Below are 25,900 nucleotides of genomic sequence, written 5' to 3'. Positions count from 1 at the left end.
TCCTCAATGATTTACATATGTCCTCAAATGACATAGTTCCTCATTTCAGTCTTTAGCAAAATACAATTTCCAGTCATTTTTTTTTTCTTGGCATCAAGGTCCGAAAAACATTAAACCCGCCCACAAGCAAATATCATATAAATGAGCTTATGTATATGGTCCTTCCTCCAAGCTCAGTAACAGTGACTGACCTTATAACACCAGCGTCCTCTAGAATGGAAGCACTAAAGTAAAGCTACAAGGCTCATGCTGGTCTCTCCCCTTGCTTCCTTGGCCCTCACATATATAATCTCCATTAGAATCTCATCAAAATACAGTCTGCTGTTGCATAATCTTTTGCTGTAAAGTCATTAGCAATTCTTCTTCCTTTAAACTATTCTTTTCTCCTAGTCTCATTTTACATTTAGGTTGTAAGAAATAACAGTCTGCAAGGCTTTGCAACATGCCATCAACGATTACAAAATATTTTTCCCAACCGAATTATAAACATGTAGTTTAACTGAAAGGCATTCTAATTTTCATGCTATGTTGAGTATAAATACAAATTCAAGGCAGCCAAACTATCCATTTCCAAATAAGAATATATACCTACACTCATTAAAATCATCTGGAAATGTGTATCATTAGTAAATGAGTAAGAAATTTTCACTAGTATAAAATTCCTGCTTTATATAAAAGCCACACTGGCCATTCAAGTAGTTTGGGTTTTTGTTTTTTTTTTTAACCCCATAGTTTTATATTTGTACTAAAATGATGAATTTAGACTTGAAATTATGTTAAAGGAAAATTAAAAGTCACTTCTACCTTTAGGGCATTTTTAAAGTGTGCATGTAAAGAGCAACGTGTCCATCTGCGGATCCACCATCAACGCGCCTTTTCTCTCTAAGGAAACAGCTCATGCTTATTAGGATTTTAGAGGTCAATTAACACTCCAGTGGAGAAGCAAGACCAAATTTCCTTCAGTTTGTGCCAGTTTGCAAGTTAAAGGTCAAAGGGCAAAGACATAGAACAGGACTCTTCAAGGAAAATTTTCACAGAAGATAATGTTTAAGTTGTTGTTAATGACAGTCAACAGATCAGTAATCAAGTTCAAGGCAAGCTGTTCATTGTTTCAAAAGCTAATCCCCTCAAAAGCTGGCTTTCACACAAAGCCAATGTCTGACTCATGGGGTGCATTCCTTCTGACCATCTCTAATAAGTTCACAGCCCAGTGGCTGTAAAGCCTTTCACTGCAAGAAGCAGCTCCTAAAATAATCAATTAAGAGGTCTGTCAGTTGCTGACTTTTCTCTAGGAAAAAAATATTGATACAAACCTGCTCTGCAGGTCACATGAAAACGACAACACTGCTGTTAGGACAAATTACACTCAACAGTGAGATGCTTTGGTGGTCTCGGCTCTGTCAGCGATCAAATGGATGGCTAAATGCCAGAAGCCACACTAACCCTTTGAGAACTATGGTTAACATGCAATAGCTAATACACTGGAGTATATTCATGCAATCTCAGAGTCATCATTCTAATTCATTCATAAGATGGCAATGCTAACGGCATGTTCCCTGGCAAAACTGATTTTTCATGCAATGGATTTTAAAACAGAAATTCAGTGTGTCTAACAACAACGACAAAGACAACAAAAAAGACAGGCTGTTATAATCAGTTGTTCAAATAAAATTTCACTCTTACAAGATATTTAATAAAATACCTTTTTATTTGCCAGAAAATGTTTGGCAAGTAACATCATTTCTGTTTGTTATAAATGCATTTATGTAGTACTGTAAATCACCTAAAATTACATGGGGCTATAGGATATCTGTTTTAAAAACCTGAACTCCTTGAACCTATGCCTGTTTTTTACCATTGCCCACTTCTATAATTTACCAGATCCTAAGACTCTGAAAGCTGATTTGATAGTTCTCAAAGGGTTACACCAATATAGTACTAGCATCACATACCCTTAGAAAATGACTGTCACTTTAAACCACTTTAAGGACATCCTGCTTCTAGCTCCCCTTACAATGACTATTCCTGACAGACCCATGGAAGGCCTGGGGCAATGGCCTGGTACAAGTCGGGGAGATTATCACAATGATGTCGGGGTGAGGTGGCAGGAAGGGGCTTGGAAACACTTCAACACAATCAAAAGGTTCCATCTGAATGTAGCTGTGAATATAAATGTGATGAAACATTGAAGACATAGCTGAGAACAGCTGTATAAAACGAAAAATGGATGTCGTATTAAGGCTGTTACTATATTGCAGATATTTTGGCCCCTTGTTTGTTGGAAAATGGCTGTCCCAACAGTCTAAGTCCTGCGTGTGTATCCCAGGTCTCCCTGGCAAAAATGAAGCATAGGAGACTACCCATAGCAGTCAGAGAGCTATCTTCTTTGGAGACGAAGCTGTTTTGGGTCTTCACACTTTCCTGAAAGTTCAATGGTGGGTTTTTTTTTTTTTGTTTAGCCTTTTCTTTTTCCTTGCTATGAAGCAAAAATGCGTGGGTTTTCCATTTTGCTTTTCTCCCCCCAGAAATGGGCTCAGACGTCAGAAAAACAAAACAAAACAAAACATAATATTAGAAACCTTTAAGAAGAACCTTTTCTTCTGTTTCCTCTTTAGGTAATCCTGGAAATGAACTGGGCATTGAGCGTGCAGAGGAAAGGCCTAGAACCGAAGGACAGAGACAGACAAAGGACTGAAGACCAGCAGATACTGTCCATCACGGAAGCTTCCCCATGAGTGATTTCCACTCACGCGCGGGGCCAGCAACCCTCTGGGTTTGAAAGGTCAGCCCGAACCAGGCTGCCACAAGCCTGCTCCTAGCTAGGAAACCGCATAACAGCTCTTGTCTTGAATCTCAAGTTACCACAAACTCCTAGAAAAGAAAGAAAGGGAAAAAACCCTCCCTCACACCCACTCTTGCATAGAGCGTTTACAGTACAGTATGTGGCGGGGCGTTCCTTTCCTCTTGAACTGGAACACAGTGTAAACCAAGACAAGGAGGCATAAGGCCAAGATGCAGGGGATGACGATAGCTATGGCTTTCACAGTGCTGGCTGTGTTGTCCAGTTTGATGACAATGTCTACATCATCTGGCGGGCTGTGTCCTTCCTTCTCTCTGTCTGCTGGTCCATCACAGCCCATAAAATCCTTGAGGATGGATCTGGGGTATCCAGGTTCTACCTTGAGTATCTGGTTGTTGAATTTCCAGTACTCCTTTCCTTTGTAGAAATAGGTAAAGCCTGGATGAGGGGAAACACACACACAGGAATCACTTATCTGTAGAAATTTAAATAAACAGGCTACTTAAAAGATGTATGTTAAGGCCACTCCGTTTTTATAGGAAGACAACCCTATTCCCAGCTCAGCTGTCTGTTGATATGGATCTGGCTGTTGCGGTCCAGAAACTGGGCCCGCAAATGCCTAGTGATGGCTCAACAGGGAGAAAGAAATACTATTTATACAGAGTTGTTAACAGCCCATGCTATACACACAGACTCTGCTGCTAGCTTACAGAATTGCTGGTGCAGAATTACACATTAGTGTGAGCATACCAACCTGTATTAAACGATACTCAGACAGCCTTATAAACAGAAGCCCTGTTAGCCCTAATGCAGCTATTGAGGACATTGCATAATACATTAAAAGGAAGTGTCTCTGTAAAATAGTTCAAGGGAAATTTCTAATCATCTTAAGATTGGGAATAGTTGTACTCCTCTTAAGAAACAAGTTTGTTTTGTCATTTGGGAAAGAAATCAGAAGAAAACATAAATCATGAAACTGGACATGATTTCCTTGGTCTGCTAGGAATTTTAATAATTAAATAGATATTTATTGTATTTTGTGCAGTAATCTCACTTTCAGCTCTAGGTCATGCCCATTTTGTCTCTCCTTTTGGCCTTGTTATTTAACTTTACTATAGACTAGGTTAAATTTTTATCATCTAGTTATATTTTACAGAACTTCAAAAGCCATTATTAATCCTTTTAGAGCAAAGGATTAATAGAGTATAAATAAATCTATAATTCTCTCTTTAAAACTTCCAGCTAACCTATATTTCATGGAGGAGGAGGTGGTAGGATGTAGAAGGCTCAGATAACTTAGCAACACATATAATTTGTGTTCCAAAATATTATGGATGCAGATAACAGACTTGTAAACTTATGACAGTTAAACTATAAATATATGTGTTTTTCTTAGGACTTTTCTCTTAACTTTTGCTGTTTTTCCCGGGAACAAGTCCAGGTTTTTCTTTCTGTCCATAGTTTCTTCATGTCAAGTTTCTTTGTGACTTCACTTTAATTCTTGCTTTAAGATAAAATTCAACAAACTAAAAAGAAAGGTTTTAATGTTATAATCACTTAAAAACTATATTTTGGGAGCTATCTAATTTTGAATAGTATGCCTCCTTTCTGAGTTAATAATCACTAACGAGAGTTTTTTCTTATATTAATAATCACTTACTATGGAAGAATCATTGAGTCAGATACTTAGTAAATGACATCTTTTAATCCTCATAAACACTCTGTCAGGTAGAATTAAGTGAAGTGAAGTGAAGTGAAGTCACTCAGTCGTGTCCGACTCTTTGCGACCCCATGGACTGTAGCCCACCAGGCTCCTCCATCCATGGAATTTTCTAGGCAAGAGTACTAGAGTGGGTCGCCATTTCCTTCTCCAGGGGATCCCTGTATTTTTCAGGCAAAAATACTGAAGCTCAGAGATAAAATGATATGCCCAATACTGCCGGAAAAAGGATTTAAATCTTGGTGTAGCTTTAGAGCCTGAATCTTGATGATTTTTCTAAGACTAGGTCCCTTACAGATTTCCATCTTTTAAGGAATACTGCTTGGTTCAACATCACAGGTTGTGATAGATCTCACTCCTAAAATAACGACAACAACAACAACAACAAAACCTCTGACATCTGTTCAAAAAATTTCAGCTAGGATTGATCGTCACTTCAGGTCACTTCACTCTAGAAATCATTCTGTTCAATGCCATGAAAATTGGCTGCTGCTTTTAGATTTGAAGGGCAGTTTTGTAATCAGAACAAGTTGCCAAGTGAAAACTGGTGTATGTAGATTCAAATTTTTCTGCAGGGAGCTGGTATTTGATCATGTTAATGAAAGCCAATGTAATTACTCAAAAACCTGGATAAAGAAATGTTGAGGGCCTGCCAAATAACAGTACCTTCGATGATCATAGTTGAATAATAGCATTGATCTAGAATTAAACAGACATTCAAAACAGGTGAACAAACTTCTTACATTTGTAAATCGGAAACCAACAGCTGAAAGTGTCCTTATCTTTAATTTTTAGTCAAAGCTAATTACTATGAAAACTGCTGGGTGTCATATAAAAATTCAGAAGTCTGTATTTTCATATTTATCATTTGGTCTGCAGGTCAAATTTTACACTATTAACACACTCCATATACAGTAGAATTGTAGTTTGCTAATACACTTATCAATGAGAGTCCCTTGGACTGCAAGGAGATCCCACCAGTCCATCCTGAAGGAGATAAGTCCTGGGTGTTCATTGGAAGGACTGATGCTGAAGCTGAAACTCCAGTACTTTGGCCACCTCATGCAAAGAGTTGACTCACTGGAAAAGACCCTGATGCTGGGAGGGATTGGGGGCAGGAGGAGAAGGGGACAACAGAGGATGAGATGGCTGGATGGCATCACCGACTCGATGGGCATGAGTTTGTGATGGACAGGGAGGCCTGGCGTGCTGAGATTCATGGGGTTGCAAAGAGTCGGACATGATTGAGTGACTGAACTGAACTGAACTGAATACACTTATCAAAGACAAGAAGTCTCATCAGCAGAATAATAGAAATCTGTCCAGCCTTGATCCTGAAAAATTCATCTCATTCAATGATTTGTTTCTTTTTTACCCTTTAAGAAATGTCAGTGGGTTGAAGAAAATTTATGTACTCATTTTTTCTTCTTTTGTGAGTAACTTTGATGTTATAATCTTGTAGATATGCTTACTAAGAGTAGAAATTTGAGATGAATTCTTACCTGAATTATCACTTTTGAGAAATTCTGAGAAAGAAGTCAGTGAGGTTGTAATGAATTACTTGATGAGCTTTTTTTCTCCTGTATGTGATTGGTTTTCACTGGTGACTGTTCTATTGCTTAATCCTAAAATGTAAGGAGAGACGGTCTGCCACGGCTGTCTTGTTACAACTTCATAGATGATCCTGCATGGCAGTACCTATGTGTTCTCTCTGTTTTCCACTCATATATTTATTAGTAAGAGGATACTTAATGTTTAATAAATGTGAATAATTAACTGAATCTTGTGAAAATGTTTGCTTGAATCCCACTCACAGATTTTAACAGAGAGTGAGAATGGGTTAGAGAATTAATAAACCAACAGAATCAAGTCAAAACTTTTAATAGGCTAAAAGTGGAGCTGTTATCAGTAAACAAAATGAAACAGTGTTAACAGTAGAATTTTGTATTAACCTTAAAATTGCATTTTATAAGGAGTGAATATAAAATACCTAGGAGGTGGGGCTTGACAGCAATTTGAGATTTGAAGGTGGGTAATTGCAGTGATTATTCACTATAATTTTATTAAATGATAAAAAAAATCATGCCATTGCTTAAAACAGTCAAAAGCAAGAAGTAATTTCACTATATTTTTCATAAGTCAAATATCCTTTGGATTATTGTAGCTATTTTCAGGGGCGGGCTAAAAATAAAGTGGAAAATAAGAAAATTATTAAACTAAGAATAGTTACAGGTGAAAATTGGGATGCTGATGGCTTAGGAAGCTACATTCTAAGAAAACCTAAGGTATATCAAATATGACAAAATGAAAAATTTAGCCTGACATGACAGACTGTAAATTACCTTAATGATAAATAAAATGCAGGAGAAGATGGTTTAGCTTTTCCTCTTTGGAAAGAGTGTATTAGAGCAACTCAGTGAGGCTAGAATGTTCTAGTTTCAACCCTTAGACATATACTACCAATTTCATGCTCATGAGTAAGTACTTAAACTAGCTGATGTTGGTTTTCTCTTTTATAAGTAATTATAAATGAGGCAAGGAGGTATTTGTGTTGGGCAATGAAGTTAGATAACTAATTTATGTAGCACAATTGAAAGATGGTGGGAACTCGGTAAACAGCACCACATATTCACATTCCATTGGTCAAGGTGGCAGAATTACTATCAATAGGCATTGGTATTAAAGGAGGGCATACTCCACCTTAATATGAAAATATACTTCAAAAATCTACAGCTCAAGATTAACCTTTTGGGGATTTTTTTTTTCCTTTGAAAACTACCATGAGGAGATGATCCCTAGGAAGAAATTCCTACCTTGGTGGAAGGGTGAAGAATTAGAGAAAACATTTCATTACTGTATCATCTCTGATTTTATGACTGTCAAGCGTATGTTACCCTTGTAGGGAATTACTTCAAGTCTAAATATAAATATGAATGTGCTTACTCAATAATTTGAGCTTGCTCTCTTCTATAACAAACAGGGAAGAAGTTGTGTAAAATTTGAGTTCAAGGTTAAAGAGCACAAGTATGAGATTTGAGTAGAGAATTAAACTTGGAGAATTTGCTATTGGTCAACTCTCTAGGCTAAGACCTTCCAGACTGATTAATATTGCTACCCTACAGAACAAGAGTTTCAAACAAATAGGAGATTCCCTTCACTTTACGGGATGAATGTGTAGAGTAATAAAAGGGGTCAAATTAATTTCAACATTTATTGAATGGTTACTGCGCAACTGCACTTGAGGAATTTACACTAGAGGTGATAACAGATGGGCATATAAACTGATGGCTGTAATGTGAGATTTTGAGTGCAAGGGTGAGTGTACCAAAAAGAATACGCAAGCATTCCTAAAAGATCAAAAGTGAGCTCAGTGTTTAAGGATATTAGAGGGAGGGCTGGACTCGGTAAGGTACAGAAGACATAGATGTGTTGGAGTTTCACCTGTAGTTTTCGTCATTTGGAAGCACTGATTTTCCAACATGCTTTGCTTTTTTGCCAGTATTTTACAAAGTTATTCTTTGCTATGTGGAAAGAAAACATGAAACTCTGAATGTAAAAAAACCATTTATCTTAAACAAATGTTATTTTCAGATGGACAAGAATGTGAAAAACCATGGGGCAAGATTCAGCAAGAATATTTCTTTGTTATTTTTATACAATTATGGTTTATTCCCGGAGAACCTGTATCAAATTTCAGGTTTTAGTGGCCTTGTGAATAGAAACAGGGAAAATAAAAACAGTTAATATGCTAGGAGTTAAGACTATGTGCACTTTTTCAATCTTTTGAAATAATTATTAAAGTTATATTTATTATAAAAGTTATACTCATTTTAGAATATTAATAAAGGGAAGAAATTTTAGAAACTATTATCAAGCTTGCTATGCTTAATCACTGGTAAGATCTGGGTATAATTTTCTTTGCATGTATTTCTGTGTAGTGTGTGATGACTTATTGAGGGCAGACTAGAGTAGTGCTAGGGATTCTGTAAATGTTAGCTGGAGTCAGTTTTATCTGGTTTGAAACAACCCTCTTTAACCTCAAGAAGTCTCCTTTCTCTACTAGATTCCTGGTGACAGCTATAATTTTGGGGGCATGATCTCAGTTTTCTGCCTTCCATGTGATCATCTTTCAAATTTGTTCACTTCTTTGTCCTTTGTATTTGCATAGATTGTCAAATTTTTTTTGCCATATTATTGATATGATTTTACAGCCTCCAATTTGATTGCATGGTGACTTCCTTTATTTTCTTTATGTGACTTTATTCCTTTATGTGACTTCCTTTATGTGACTTCCATTATTTTCTTAATGGTTTCCTTTTTATCTTAAACAGACATGTTTCAGCTCAGTCTGTCCTCCTGTGGGCTTTTGCTTTTGTCACATGCAGGCTGTATTTAACTTGGTCCTTTGATTCTCTGAACCAGTAGAGTACACGACGCACTGCAATTCCAGTCAGTGCTATATGGTCAGGCTTCAGGGTTCTTTCTGACTGAGCCTCTGCCTAGTGTTTTACGTGTGGGACATCATCACACAGAATGTAGTATAGATTGCATATAGCGATGATCAAACACAGTTTGTGTCTGACTGTTCTGACTGGCATCATCCTGGGTCTCAGGTCCTGCAATGTACATTCAGCATAAAGCTAATTTATACTCTGGCAATTTGTTGATGGTCAGTCACTGTTTTCAGCGGATGGCGTTGATTTTTTTTATACCCCCCTGTTTCTTCCTTGCCTGGAGAATCCCAGGGATGGGGGAGCCTGGTGGGCTGCCATCTACAGGATCACACGGAGTCGGACACGACTGAAGTGACTTAGCAGCAGCAGCAGTTTCTTCCTTAAATTTTTCTGGTTTCTCCTCCCCCAGATGCATTTAATTTTGCTCTTGCAAGTGATGTTTATTTGGTTATCGTTACATATAGGTTATAGACTTTTCATGCTATTTAGTACCCCCATAATGTATTTTTTTCTTGTTCCTATTATAAACCATTTGAGAAGATATGTTTTTTTTTTTTTTTCCCTCTATATTTCAGTTTGATGTCACTTTCCTTTTCCTGGAATATTATGAATAGTCTTATTTTGAATAATTATCATGGTTCATTCATACTAATCTCTGAATGAGGAGAGAAACGTTCAAACTCGACCAACAGATACAGGAGTATCAATTAGCTAAAGGTATACATGAAAAATTATAACCCTCAACATGCTGTATTACTAGGTGTCTTTGTGACTCTGCCCACATTTAAAACATTTCTTGTGATCACTTCCTGTCCCACATATGTCTGTTATTACTATCTTTACGTGAATTTTAGTAGAAAATAGGTGAGGTTACTTCAAAGGTATTAACACTTCAGTTTTTTAAAATACTCTTTTTAATAAACTAAAATAGGTTGAGGCTAAAGAACATCTTGAGCATTATATTAAATACAAAGTTAGGAAGTGAAGTTTATATAAATGTGATATAGCCCTTGTATGGCACTTTCTAATCTTTTAACACAGTGAACGAGTAGGATAAATTATTCATTTACTCAGCAAACTCATGAAATACATAATGCATGTGTTGCATACCATTTTCTTTGTGAACAAAGGCTCCCTGAGGAGATTCAGGGATACCTTTCCAGACTGTGATTGGTTTGGGATAGCCAGGATCCATGGTCTTCATTTCTTCACTATATCTCCAATACCTAAAAAGGATAAATAAACAACAACAACAGATGCATAGGAAAGACGATTATGTATACACATAATAACATCCATTAAATCCTTTCTGTATACTACTTGTATCCCTGTTAGAGAGTTACAGAACTGATTCAAGTCATGCAAAGACAGTGGACACAAATTATTGTTTCCTTTTCTGAGTATGTTAAAAACGGGTATGTTATTGTATATTTATGGTCTGCTAAAATTAATTTTAACACTAGCTAAGCATCATTACAATTCAAAAGGGCATCACCAACCAATGTAGAAATCAGAGATTTCCATGATTTTTAAAACTAAGGCAGCAGAATACTTCTTTTGAAATAAGCATAGTTTTGATTCCTTTACCCACTCATTTATTTAACAAATATTTTTTGAACACCGACTATGTTTCTAGTATTATTGTAGGTGCTAGAGACACAACCTTAACACAACAGACATGCCTCAGTTCTTTCGTATTTTAGGATATGTAGGGATTACAGGAAAAAGAAAATTTATCAATAAATGCATAGTATCATAAGAGCTGGGAAGATCTATTTAAGAACATAAAGCAGAACAAGTTATCTAGGAATATGTACCAGTCATTTAAAATCACTAGATTGAGAGGTCCTCCTTGATAAGCTGATATTTTGAGCGGACAGCAGAAAGATGTAAGAAGCAACATGTGTGGTTTGGGAGAGTACACCATTCCGGACAGGGTAAGTCGTTACCAGAAGTTTCCATGGCAGGCACAAGCCTGGAGGGCCTGAGCGTCCAGCGAGGCTGGGGTGACTGGGATCGGCTTAGCAAGGGGGGACGAGCTCAGAGTGGGAACAGGCGCCTCTGATTAGACGGACCCTGACGCTCTGGCAAAACCTGTGGTCTTCCTCTAAGAGAGATGCGAAGCCAATGTAGATGGTGAGCAGAGGAGCTTTAAGATAGGGCTTGTTTCCGAGGGGAACACACTGCAGCTGCGAGTGAAGCAGAGTGAAGGGGTGAAGCAGCAGCACGGAGGCCAGGTGTGACGCCGTCTCAGTAATCCTTGAGCCACAGTGCGTGCGCAGAGCTGACAGTAATTCACGGGGCTGGGAGACTGCTTGGAAGGAGCAGCCCCGAGCGCTTACGAATGCAATGAATGCAGGATGTGAGGCGACAAAGTTGAGCATGACTCCAGAATTTGGGGCCTGAACATCCAGAGCAACAATTCAGTGAGATAAGGAAGTGTGGAAAGGTAAGTGAGGGTGGTTTGAGGAATCATGAGTTTGGTTTTAGGTGTGCTAAAGTCAGATGCCTCTTAGCAAAGCAGAGTTGTTGATGAGGCAGAAGGTATATGCATATAGACTTTAGGGCAAGTCTCGAGTAGAGCCCTTGGTGTGTAGAAAGATAAGCAGATAAAAGCAAAGCTGCCAAGTGTCAGAACCCGCAGACGCTCATCCCTTCACAGGGGGGTCACTGAGCCACTTTCACAGACCTGCTGGATATCTAAGGAACAAACTGTGAACATCTCTACTTTGGATTACTCCTTTTTTTATATATGCTCTAAGACTCAAATATGTTGTATCTATAATATTCAAAAGGATTGACAAAACTGGAGTGAAACCATTGGGAGTTCACAGTGATATTGCCTATTTTAGAGCAGGCATAAAATGCTCTGTGCATTAAATTATTTAATCACAATAAACTCAGGAAAGAGTTGTCATTGACCCCATTTGAGAGGAGAATTCTTGGAGGACAATGAATGATATGTAGACTTAAAACTCATTCCGTTTGATTTCAAAAGTTTCTACTCTTTCCTCTACACATACCAAATATGTTTGATAACATTTTCTCCCTCTGCTGCCATCACTAGACATGTCGTAGTACATGCTAAAGGGAGCGTTACACCAAAAGATTTGCATTTATATTGAGATTGGGTACTTGGTTCAAACCAGAAAAAGAAAAAAATATCCAGTCTTTTCTGGACATGCTCCTGTTTCAGGTCTATGGGGAATCCTTTATCTATAGGACTGTGGGCTCTTGTAAAGAATGTTTTGCTACAGATTCCTAGATACCTTAGATAAGTAACATGCAGAATATTAGTGCTACCTCCAGCTTCAGTGTTCACAGAGAAAGTAGAAATAGATTGTTTCAGGATGTATCCCCATAAATAAGCCACAAGGCAGATTTTATCCAAAAAGGGAAACACATGGTGCAGGTGTTTGTCATAGATTCTTATCACATAGAAGATGAGGGCAGATCTGATAGAGAGGTCAGGAAAGACTTCGGGGAGAAACACTGAGCTGAAATCATTCATGGTAGCTGGGCCTATCTTGTTGAAGAAGACAATTGGGGAGTGTGAAGTTCTACCAAAACTAAACTGCATTTTCATTCACATTTTTTTCCATGGAAACGGCAGATTTAAGTTATTTTTGAATATTTCATCACAGAACACACTGTGATGAATATAGCATGTTTAAGGAGGTTGAGATTGCACTCAAAATCTCCAGATCTTTTCTCTCAAGTAAATATTTCAATGATATTTACAATAGTCATATATACTAACTAGTTCCTGAGTTGACCATAAAGAAAAGTTTTTGCAGAGAAATCATCAAATACCTTATTTCACGGATTCTAAGATACATATATTTCCACACTTTGCATCTGTGTTATGTTTCACATCTCAATGCTACGTCAAAGTATACTTGGCAGTTTTTTCCTCAATGATAGATTAAATAATGATGTAACTTACAATAAGTGAAATTTTTAGTTAGCATAAACCATAACTTAAAGCAAATTTTAAAATTTTCCTAACCAAGGAGTAATTTTACATCCTAGTGACAATGGGACCACATTCCATACATGATTTAAGGAAGATTCCTACATACTCAGAAACCATGTTTATTCTCCAAGGTTTAGTTACAACAATGTTCATTTACAGGACCTATTCTTCATGTAGCATTTTGTAGATATACATAATTTTAATCTTATTTCACCAAAATCCATCACCAATCTTTTCTATTACAGATTAAAATGTGCTTATGCTGATGTCCTAACCATAGATTTAGTATATATGGTCACTCAATTCAGTCAATAATAAAGTCTTGGGTATCATATTATTCAAAGGTAATGTCTTAATCATATTTGCTTTTCTTGAATGTTACAGAGTTGAAACTCAGATGCTTTTTGACTCATAGCTTAGTACAATTTTCTACCACATTACTACTAGCGTTTCCCTTGACATAGCGTTCTTACATTAATCTCCATGCCATCTGACCCTCTTAGGGCCCTCATTGAAATTCATAATGTTCATTGTGTCCATATAATTTTTCTTTATCCCTCACTCTATTCACTCACAGATATATTTACCTACCATTTTTTGATCACTGATATGCAAGGCACATAAAATTTACAGGGATCATAGTTTAAGAAAATACTAATGGGATGTGGATTTCATTGTACTCCTTCATAGGAACATAATCCTGATATGAATTTGTTAGGATAAAAGCAATTTCCCCCTCTTTTTGCTAGCTGATAATGCAAAACTATAATTTCATTTCACAGTTTTTGAAAAACTCATAGGTGGCTTGGACCCTCAGGTTATCTGCTCTGTCAGCTTTGATACATACTCAGTAAACTTAAATGTGATTAAATTCATCTAATTATATTCAACCATAATATTACTCAGTCCATTATATTATTATATAAAGACATTACATTCAGCTACTTTGTAAAAAAGCTGAGGCTTATGAGATTTGCATTTGAATTTCCAACATATGTAACATATTTCAACATGAACAAAAAAGTTCAATCTGCTGATTTTTTTTCTCCTGAAAAATAAACTTACAGGTCCATTGAGAAGAATATTAATGTATTCAGATGGAACATTATGTAAATATATTGGAGGGGTTTAAAACTTAGACATTATAATGGAAAAGTTTTGGAAAGCTATTGTAAATAAATATTATAGCTTTTTCTTCTAACACATCTACAATCTTTGCAGTAGAATTATGACTTTAAATTGCTGGTTCTTTGAGAAACACATTGTAAATCAATCTTCTAAAATAAATTGTGAATAGAAATGGGATTTATTCATCATTTTCAGACTGATTATGAGTCATAATCATAAGAGAAAACAGTTGTCCATGTAAGAAGATACAGTAATTTCTTAAATTCCTCTGTGTGAACAAATAAATAGTACAGAATATTCTGAAATGATATACTTTAATGTTTCTGGATACTGAACTCAAACTGAACAAAAAGGTTGATTTCACATGACCTGGTTATTTCTTTATCCACTTTGTCTCATTTTTTTTTTTTAACTTCAGAGCCAGGACGTCTTTCCCTCTGTTATCAAAAAACCAAGGGCCACTTTTTTTCACGCCCAAATAATCATACAAAACTTCTTTCTTCAGAAGCATTATTAAAAATGGAAAATAATCAAAATAGCAATTTTTACTCTGCTGGATAATTTTAAAAACACAAAAAGGAATCACTTCATAAACACATAACTTAAGCTACAAGAAATAGGTGTGTTTTCTTTGATTACTGATGGTAATGATAATAAAATAAACCAAAATAGATCTAAGTTTTGTCTTCTTTGTTTGAACATGTCTTAAAATCCTCAATGGTTCATCCTAGAATAAAGTATAGTAATAGAGTCTTGGATATATTTGTGAGAAGATGCTATGAGATGACTTAGGATGACAGGATTTTAGAGCTAAATGTTATGAAGATCAAAATGTATCCAAGTATCAATGTATAGTATATTAAGAAAAGAGCAAGTAGGAGTCTGGAGAACTGAGCTCCATGCTGTATGTGAAACAGTGAAACTGGACTTTCTAATCTGAATTTACAGATCTGTTTAAGGAACCATCATTTCACCTACACTTCTGCACTTAGGAGATTTCATGTGGGCCCCTACATGCAATGCAATTTATATGTCAATTACTCTCAGATCTGTGCCTCCACCCCATCTTTCCTTGGGAACTCAGATATCCAACTACTTCCTTGATTTCTCCAATTGTGTGTAAACAGGTATCTACTTACCAAAAGCGAGCATTTCAAACTCTTGACCCCCTTTCCCCAATATCCCTTCCCTTATATGTTCCATCTTCAGAAATGGCACAATCTATTCAATTCCAGTGATAAATCTAGATGTTGACGTGTTCTTCTCACCTCTAAAATCCAAGCCTTAAGAACAACTTGCTATGAGTACATAGAAAACATATGCTCTACTCTTTGCTCCATGCACCCTGCTACCATCGTGCCAACCTGTACTCCTTCAACAGCCTACCAAGAACTTCCTTGCTTCCACATTTGAAGCCCATTAGTCATACAGAAGTCCTAATGATGATGTTGAATACACATCACAACATGTACTTTCCTGCTGAAAACCCTCCAACGCCTTTCTGTTGTACTTAACACGCCTCATAATCTGGTCCTTACCCACCTATGGGACCTCGTCAACCACTGACCCACTATGCTTTCGCAACAATGCTTTTTTCTGATTTGAACATTATTGCTTTTGCACTGCTATTTCATGTGCCTACACTACACTGGCCTGAATAATTTCATGTGACTGAAATTTCTCCCCTCTTGAGTCCCTGCATCAATGCAATCCTTCACAATTTAGGCCTTTCTTGACTTACACACTCATCTCCCCATCACTCTTTACCACCCATGAAACTCACATGAAACCCATGAAACCACACCAGCACCTGATTTTATTTCTTTGGAGCATTTCTCAATGTTAAAATATCACGGTCATTTTTTTCTTCTCTCTTTATAACAATATCCCTAATAGAGTCTAAAGACAATAGGGGCCGAAGCCTTGTCATCTTCTTTCCTACTACCTCTTTATTACCCAGCACATGTCAATAGTATGTGCTCAAAATATGTGTTAAATAAATGAGTGAGGGATGTGCCAAGACAAGTAAGAAATCTTAAGAAAGCAGGAATTAGAGCTATTGAGAATGGAATGGGCTGTCTCATATTTACTCTGTCACCACGGGTGGTCAGGTACAGAGGATTCATGCCCGTGGGATGTAACTGAGTCTGTCTAGACTTTGGTAGGAAGTGAATTAGATACAGGGCCGACATATGGCAGTGCTTAGACCAAAGCTAATTTAAAGGTGTGCTTTGTTTGTCTAGCAGATTACAGAATCTTTTCTGATTTTGAATGCTCTTCTAGATATGTGTGGTTTGCAGCTCACCGCAGCATCCATCAGTCCCTACTGCCTTATATATTACTCCTGTACCTAGTACAGTATTTTCCTGACCCTTTAAATCAACTGGGGCTTCCCAGGTGCTCAGCTGCTAAAGAATCCACTTGCAATGTGGGAGACTGGGGTTCAATCCCTGGGTTGGGAAGATCCCCTGGAGAAGGGAAAGGCTCCCCACTCCAGTATTCTGGCCTGGAGGATTCCATGGACTGTATAGTCCACGGGGCCGCACAGAGCCGGACACGACTAAAGGAGTAAAGTGATGAGGTTTTTACACCTAGACTAGGTAAGCTCTAAAATTATTTTCTGATCTTATACTTAGAGAAATAGAAGTCTGCTAATACATATTTTAAACAGGAAAATGTCAATAAAATAAGAGGAAGAAATAAGTAAGGATAAATGAAGTTTCAATACATTTTCTCTCAAAATATACATGGGAAATACATAAAATGTTAAAAGTAATAAGTATTGTAAATAAATAATGTCTATAATGAAGAAATACACTAAATTTTCATATAAAAGTGACAACTGGATTGTTTTTTACATTTGAGTTAGTTTAATGTCTTTTCCATCTACTTATAATCTAGAAAGAATATATTAATAAATGTTGTGACTTTGGAATTAAATATACAAATATGAAGTAGTCTTCTTATAAAACATCTATGACAAATGAACTCATATAAAATCACACACATGAAAATTAATTGGGATCTTGCTTTAAATATTTTCAAAATCTATAAAAGCAGTTACTTAGGCAGAACTTAAAATCAAAGTATTTCTATATGTTTTATATATTCTGCATGCACCTTGTCAAGTAGGACATAAATTAACTAAAACTCCTTTTCTAATTTACTATAATCTTTATTATAAATTTGGTGTCTAACATTCATTGATTTCACTGACTTGAGACAGCCAACATTTAACTTCTAAACAACTTTTTGAAGAAGTACTAAGTTTTTAGAATGGAAACATTTTTATAAGTAAGGCTAACTGATAGTAAAACCACAGCTTTAATTGTCATCTCTGAAATGCTCATTAAAACTGTAATATGAAAGCTAAGCTTTCATGTTCTGTCCTGGAGAAGTTAACTTCTCCAGGGTCTCTTTTCAACCTTTTGTTTCTACCCCTTTCTGGGGGTGGGGGGTGGAAAGCAACACCATTCGCTTTTGAGCATAGTCCTAAAAGAGTACATTCAAGCAATTAAAAGCAGCTGAAGAATTACTCTCTAACAGCCGTGCGGGTCATTAATTTACAGTTTGCTGTAAGTCCACTGACTTATTTCCATTAGCAGTCACCATGCTATGGCAGTCAATTTCTTCATTCTTCTCTTTTCACACTCTAACCACATTTCTATCTCGCTGAAAGTCATAACTTTTTGTGATAAGTAATATCTTCTGCTATGATAGAGTTTTTTTGATGAACCTGTGATTTAGTAAGAAACATCTAGCAAAACTTTAGCTTCTCGATAGTGAATTAAAATCTATGAATATTTTGCTATAGAAATATATGCAAATTTAATGCATAAAAAGTTCATAACAAATAAATGTAAAACTACACATTTTTATCCATGAATGCAAACGATAGAATCTTTTTGTTCACAGATAAAGCTCAACGTTTCAAACCACTTGCTATCAAATATTACAAAGTGCAAAATAAACAAGGTTTATATCTTTACTTTTCTCAAGTAGTTGGAGACATTTTATAGGGTTACATTATGTTAAGATTATAAGGCAAATTCAATACTAACTAGTTGGTCGTTAGAACCTGTTGTTTTCAATGTGTGTTTGTGAGTTGTGGTGCTTTAACTACTTGTAAAATGACATACTTACGTTCTACCTACCAATGAAGTTTACTTATGAATGTCACACTTTGATACAACTAGTAATAGTGCAACTAAAACTTGATTTTTCATCTTTATTTTTAACCTATTGCTAATTTAAAATAATAAAATTTTAGCCTTCAACTTTGATTTTATATGTAATATCTGTCAACAAGTGGGCAGGGGTAAAACTAGCATGCCAAGTGGCTACTGTACATCATGAGACTAACAATTCACTTGAAGTTTTACAAACCCTGTTAGTAACGTTACAACAGTAAAAGATGTGACAGAAAATAACAAGAGACATTATACTTCAAACTAGAAGTATTTAGTCCGGGGATAGTTTGGTTATTTCATAGCACCTATCTGCTGGTACCTAAATAACAGTGTCTTAAGAAATGGAACTCATGACAAAACTGAAGTTATTTGAAGATGTTCAGAATTAACTGTGTGCAAAGTATAAAAATTTAACTTTCAATATAAAAGCAAAAAAAGACCTGTGCTAAAAAGCACTTTTAAGTAAATTAAGTAAAATTACAGAAAATGAATTCTAAGGATAAATATGTACTGCCTATACAGCTTTATAGGCATATTCTGATTATGGAGAAGAGAAAAAATATATACTACATATATACATTCATCATAAAACCATATTATTTGGGAATATTAAAGGAAGATTTATCTTCAGTATTATTTTAAAATATGTTTAAGAGATTTTCAATTCCATTAATTCTTGTGTTTACATCCACACAGATTCTTTCATCAAATGTACATTCCTGCTATAGACTAGAAATATTGACTTCTCTAAACATCAGTTAACTGTTTTCCTCATGTGAAGTGTGTACTGACCTGTCCCCCTTGAAGAAATAGGTTTTCCCAACGTCCTCCCACCAAATGGCTGAATCAATACCATGAGGGGGAATTCCGCTTCCAAGAGTAATCAAGTCATGAGGGTAACCAGGTTGAAGAGTCGTGTCCTTGAACACCCAATATTTGTTACCTGTATGAAATAAGTGCAAATGCAGAATATACTAATTTAATGTCAGAAATTATAATATATCTACTAACACAATGCATTTAAAATTCTTTTACATGAAAGCCATGAAATAACTTAGCAGCAGTCACATCTGGAATACTGATGCCATTTCTGAAACATCAATGCTATTTTCAAAAGTGGACATAATGAAAAACTATTAAATAATGCAATCGGAATTTGTGAATTAATTTAAGAAATAAAAAAGATCTACAATTTGGCATATGGGAACAGTTTGAATTAAAGGTCAAGAATGTTTTCCTCTAGCCTTATTTTTTCATTCAAGGCTAAAATCATTCCTGTGTCTTGGGCATTCTATATGGCCTCGGATCGCCGTACTGATTACAGCCTCTACTCTGTTAAAACACTTCCTCTAGGCTGGTCCTTTCCTTTTATTATACAAACATTCACAAGTCTCTCTAGTCCTATAAAGTCATCCTCCTTTGACCCGATGCCCTCTTTTAGCTGTTACACTATCCTTCTCTTTAAGAGTGGTGACTGAAGGGAGAAAAAATTTAATCCTCATCTTGCTCAGAATTGTCAGAGTATGGCAATACTAAAAAAAGATGAATTGTAGTCAGCTTTATGGCTGTTTCGAAATTATCTACAGACAATGCACTTCCTCATGCCCTCCACCCTTGGCGGACTGTGTAAACACTCTCCTCCTTGGTATGCACTTAAGTAGTCTGCAACAATTTCTCTTTCCACTAAAAGTTGATTTAATATGTATTGCTGCTGCTGCTGCTGCTAAATCGCTTCAGTCGTGTCTGACTCTGTGCGACCCCATAGACGGCAGCCCACCAGGCTCCCCCGTCCTTGGGATTCTCCAGGCAAGAACACTGGAGTGGGGTGCCATTGCCTTCTCCAAATACGTATTGCTACTGATACTTTTTGTCATGAAGTCACCAATTCCTACAGTTTTCCACCCCTATCTATTGACAGGGTTGGCCACTTAAAGAACATTCCCCCCTGAGCTACTGGAAAACCGTTTTGCTGTTGCTGTTTCTCTTTCTTCTCTACCTGCTCCCTCTCTGGTCATTTACTTTATTCAGTCCTTGAAGGTTGGCACGCCCTATGCTTCTGTTCTCTGCACCTTCTCTTCTTATTTCACACAGGGGAGGGGCAGAGTGGTGTCACAAACTCAAGGGCCAGGCTAGAGAGGACAGAAGCGGAGCGACAGTGGTACACAAATATTCTGAGACAGATCCACAAAGTCAGCAGACATCTACTGCCTTAAAGGTGGTCCACGCTCCTCTGCCCAAGTCCTTTTCCCCTGGTCCTCTGGATCTTTCCATAATCAAGCAGCTTCTTGACTCACTAACTTCTCTTGAGGTTAATATCTGGCGAAGTAAAATAATATCTTAATATCTGACAAAGTATGTTGGGTCCTTTCCAATAGATGAAAGGCCTTCCTTGTTGTTAAATATTTCAATACTATTCTAGATGAGAACTATAATAAACTAGCATTCATGTTATACTTAAGGGAATCTTAAAAAAAAAAAAAATCAAAACCAGCACTGGACTAAAACATCCTAAAAAGCATATCTTCAGGCTAGTCTCTAGTTTGTAGAGTCTCTAGTTTGTAAACAGACTTATCTTATTTACCAAGAGCTACCATTTGCTATCATTTTAAATCAAAACAGCTTTTTCTGAGTACCTTCAGTGTCCCAAGTATCTTGTTAGAAATTAAGGAAACTAAGGAGAACAAGACAGACTATTATCATCCTACATTCAAGTGAATTTGACAGATGAAAATTAAGAACACAAATATGTAGTTGCAGTACTTGAAAAACTAATAAATGCTATGAAGGAAACACATCAGGGGCTGAGAAACAGAAAACATAGAGGGAACTTACTTCAAGTAAGGAGATTAGGAAAGCATCTCTAAAGAAGTAACACTTGCCAAACTTTAAAGAAAGAGAAGATGATACCTATGCAAAGAATACTGAGAAGAGCATTCCAAGAAAAAGAGTTATATATGATAAAAACAAAACAAAGCAAAACAAAACAAAAAAAAACAAAAACTGAAAGAAGATCCACAGGGTGTAATAATCAAGAAGAGAGTAGCACTAAAACCTATAAGATGTGCTTGGATCTCAGTCTGAGTGCACTAACAAGCCATCAAAGAGATTAAATTAACAAAGTGGTGTGACCCATTTCCTGTTTTCAAAAGGTGATCTTTGGAATACCTGGTATGTGTACTAACTTGTTGATGAATGACTCAACTCATTGATTCTGGCACCAGATCCTTGATAGAGCTCATTTTCATTCTTCTAAGATCCACTTTCAACAAAAGACCAAAGTTATCTTTTAAGAAGAGGAAACAGATCTTACCCCTTTGTTAACTTAATCACTTTGATGGCTTACCAGTGCACCCAAGCTAAGATCCAAGCCCATCATATAGATTTTCAGTGATACTGTGGGAGTGAACAAGAAAAACAACATCTCCACTCATGGAGATTAGATCACAGTGAATGGGTATGAAGAAAATTGACCATAAGTAAGCAAAAGAATAAAGATAATTCCAAAAAGAAAAGCGTTATAAAATACAAAAGAAAACCAATAATATCACAATGCTGGGGTGGACTGGGGCTTATTTTCACTGGAGATAAGAAAGATCTCTTTATTTGGGTGACAGGTGAATTGTGACTTGTATAACTGATAAGAGCCAACCCACTGAAGATAGCCTGAAAGAGAAAAATCTTGTTAAATAGCTAGAACATTTCTATATGAAATAGGAAGCCACTGAATAATTCAGTTAAAAATATTTTTATCAGTAGTATGGATTAAGATTGCATCAGTAGAGATGGAAAGGAATCATGATATATTCCAGAGATAGAATTCATAGGCATTGCTGATGGGTTAGCTGTGTGGAATAAAGAAAAGACTGCAGAGAGAAAAATCCTGAAGCTCTGACTTTGTAAATGAGAGAATAATAGTGCTGCATAAATAGACAAAGATGACTGGGGTGGATGGGCTGTTGGAGGTTCAAGTCAAAAGTTAGAGAGATCATTTAGACATTTAAATGAAGAAGTCAAGTAGGCAATTGGATATGTGTTTGAAAGTAATAGATTTTCAGTCACAAGCATGAATATGACATTTCTTAATTTATGGTTCATGAGATAATGCAATGGAATACAGAGAGAGAATGACAAATAATTAGGACTGGCCTTCTAGAAACACATGACCCCCAAAGAGATCACATAAGGGAAAAGAGAGGAATAGGTAAATAGGAAGGAAGTACAGAAGACAAAGAAGGCAGACTAAAGTAAAAGAACCCAAGAATTCAAAGAAGATAGTGGTCATTAATGACTCTCTCTAGTCCAAATATGTCTTGAAAGCTAAAAATATATGTAGTTAACCACTCAGATTTTCTACAAAGTTGACCTACATGTTCAAATTTGAACTCCTCAAAAGACCTTTCTTCTTGTTTTCTCTATCTTGATAGACAACACACCAGTTACTGGCTCACATCTGAAACCTCCCTGTTCATAGTCTTTTTCTCTCTATCGGATCATTACATGTAGCTGCTCTGATTTCATAATTCTTCCTTGAGTTTTCCCCTTGCAGGCCATCCTTGATCCAGGTACTTGGTATGCTTTTCCATCACCCCTTGTGAAGTCAACTGTCTTTTCCACAAGCTCTAAGGTGGGTCTTATTGTTCCTCCATAGCCTCCCTCTATTTTACCACTCCAATTCTAGGGCCAGTTAAAACTCTGGAGAGTTCTGGAAATATGACTTAGGCAAATGAGGAGACAGGAGCATAGCCAGCCACGCCTTTATTCTGTCAAAATGACCCAGGGCGTACTGAGAAACCTTACCGCTCAGCAGAAAGTAGGGCTCCCCTGGTGGCTCAGACAAGAAAGCGTTTGCCTGTAGTGTGGGAGACTGGAATTCGATCCCTGGGTTGGGAAGATCCCCTGGAGAAGGAAATGGCAACCCACTCCAGTACTCTTGGCTGGAGAATCCCATGGACAGAGGAGCCTGGTGGGCTACAGTCCATGGGGTGACAAAGAGTCACACATGACTGAGCAACTTCACTTTCTTTTCTTTTAGGTAGTAAAAGGCCTACAGGGTCATGATGTCCCTAGGGCAGCACACACTGTGAGGAAGAAGACATTGAGGAATCAGAGAGATTGACTGAGAGAGAAAGAAGAATGAGATAGATGCAAACAGCAAACCAACAGGAGAGAAAGAAGGAGGCCTCTTAGAGATGGCAGGGGTAGCTAGCTTACGCTCCTGTCATACCAAGTCTTAAACTCAGAGAACTTGTTGGGTTTATTTTCGTTGTTACTGGATGAGAATGTTCAGTGTAAATTTTGACCATCCAAACTTCACACAGATATTAAGTGTTCTTCACACAGATACCAAGTCTGCTGGTGAAAGTCCTAGCTTTTAGCCACTGTATCATCCTGTCTTCCAGCCTTGCACCTAAAGAGGAACACTTTTATGTTAGAGCTTATTTTATTCCAAAAGTCTCCTTCCCTGTTTCCCTGCTTCTAGTTAGTCTGCCTCTCTTTTATCTATCTTCTACAAGGTCTTTCTGCAATGTTGCCTTCTACATTTTCCTGGAATGTATGCCTAATTTTATCTCTCTTTTGTTCATGTTTTTCAGAGGCTTCCCACTGCATTTGAGATAAACCCAAATCCAACTATAAGTCATTTCAAGATTCTTCCTAATATGGGTCCCTTATTATGCATTACATTACATTCTGTTTGGCTCCCTTTCTAGAAAACTGGTATGGCTCTTTCAAGACTAAGCTTGACATCATTTGGTGGGCCTCTTGCTTTGCCAGAGCACTCAGCCTTCACTTCTATCATCTTACTTAGTATTCTGCACTTCAATGAATCACACGCCTGTCACCTGCGATTAACTTGAATAGGCTGTGAATAACCTGAGGACAAACATATCCAATACTGTTTTCCTGCGGCACCTTGTATATAATGCCTGGAAAGTAGTATGTGTTTAATAAATGGTTATTGATTGAAATAATCATGTTTGCTGCTGCTAAGTCGCTTCAGTCGTGTCCGACTCTGTGCAACCCCATAGACGGCAGCCCACCAGGCTCCCCCGTCCCTGGGATTCTCCAGGCAAGAACACTGGAGTGGGTTGCCATTTCCTTCTTCAATGCATGAAAGTGAAAAGCGAAAGGGAAGTCACTCAGTCGTGTCCAACTCTTAGTGACCCCATGGACTGCAGCCCACCAGGCTCCTCCGTCCATGGGATTTTCCAGGCAAGAGTACTGGAGTGGGCCGCCATTGCCTTCTCTGAATAATCATGTTTAATATTATACAAATAATTGAATACATTATCTAAATACAATATCTAAAATCTTACATAAAGGGACAATAATGATTACATAAATAATATCTTGGGCTTTAGTCTTGAGTCTTGCTGAGAGAATAAGAAAAATTAATTTTATAACTATCAGAAAGTCTGAGAAACTTTAAAAGCATGAGCCAGTGCTATATTGGAGGATCATTTAAGTGATTATGTTTAACTATTTGTCGGGAAATATTATCATATACATATACACCTCTCCTGAGCCATTGTTTAATCTGAATGCTTTATTTAAAAAAAAAAAAAATTCCCAAAGGCCCAGGTCACTTCCTTGCCAGAGTTAGTGAAACAGAAAATCCATAGAACTGTTTTCCAGTTTGTTCTATATTTCAGTCTATGGCATGTAAAAAGAAAGCCTTACAATAATGGAAGAAAGAGAATGAAAATCCTGTTCCTTACCTCAACTACTTATGGAATCCATTCCTTTCATCTCACTTTTAATTAGGAAAGAGTATATGGTTTCAATGCCTCCCATGAGAGCTACACAGAATAAAACGTGTACCAGCTAGGCTCTGTGGGGTCTTTTCTCTCCAGCAGAAGCACTTGAGGATGCTTTAGAGCACTTCCTTTTGCTGTTCCTAACCTCTGCGCTTTCCACGAAATCTCTTCACACTTTTCCAGGCATTCTGGTGATGCTGCTAGACTCAAGGACATCCAGCTGTCCCATGATTGCAGCACGAGAAAATGTTCGCAGAGATGCAGCTTAAATGCTGTCCAGTGTGAGTTAAACATTTAATTATCCAAGTGCTTATTAAGGAAATACAATTGTATGATTTCTTTTGTATCTTGATGAGGCAAGATTTTAACAAAATTGAAATGACTTTGTTCCTATTTTTCAGATTTTGAGTAAGTATGAGAAGTTCATATTCAACTTTTTTTTTTAAACAGGAGAAGTGGATTTTTAAACTACCTTAGAACCAGATGGTCTGGTTCTGTAGGAAAATATTGCCTGTTTGGCAAAAAAAAGGCATTTACTGGATTTCATGTGAGGGTGATTTCTGGAGCAAGTGGAAAAAACTGGTCCTTACTGACATTGTACTTGGCAGGATGCAGAGGAAAATATCAACAAGTCTGAATTAAAGACAGAGAAGCTTTATAAATAAAATGAATAACCTCAAAGAATGTTTGGAGCCTGTGGATACTTTACAGAACACCTATTCCAATAATTTTTCAATGAGATTCACCCAGTGGTCAGTCCATCCGTCCATTCATACATCCATCCATGCATCTATCCATCGAGCCAATGTCTGCTTGTTAAAGGCCTATTATAGCCAGTTACTGAACTAGGAGGTGCAGAAACAAAAATATAGGAAAT

The 25,900-nt window shown here is 36.9% G+C and overlaps 1 protein-coding gene across 1 annotated transcript in view; it reads right to left on the bottom strand.

The window, feature by feature from the left end:
• Positions 1–1,689: 1,689 nt before the first annotated feature.
• The window catches only part of MMP16 (matrix metallopeptidase 16), a 378,595-nt gene continuing 354,384 nt past the window's right edge, over positions 1,690–25,900 (bottom strand). The window contains exons 8-10 of the mRNA XM_043879324.1: positions 19,061–19,211; positions 10,085–10,200; positions 1,690–3,238 (exon numbers count right to left, since the gene is read on the bottom strand). Of these exons, the coding sequence (XP_043735259.1) occupies positions 2,904–3,238; positions 10,085–10,200; positions 19,061–19,211 (602 nt within the window). The 3' untranslated portion in view covers positions 1,690–2,903. The remainder of the gene's footprint in view (positions 3,239–10,084; positions 10,201–19,060; positions 19,212–25,900) is intronic.

The sequence above is a fragment of the Cervus elaphus genome, chromosome 21, assembly GCF_910594005.1.
Source record: "Cervus elaphus chromosome 21, mCerEla1.1, whole genome shotgun sequence".
NCBI lineage: Eukaryota > Metazoa > Chordata > Mammalia > Artiodactyla > Cervidae > Cervus > Cervus elaphus.
Note: the sequence above shows the minus strand (reverse complement) of the source record. Positions and strands in the feature narration are given on the sequence as shown.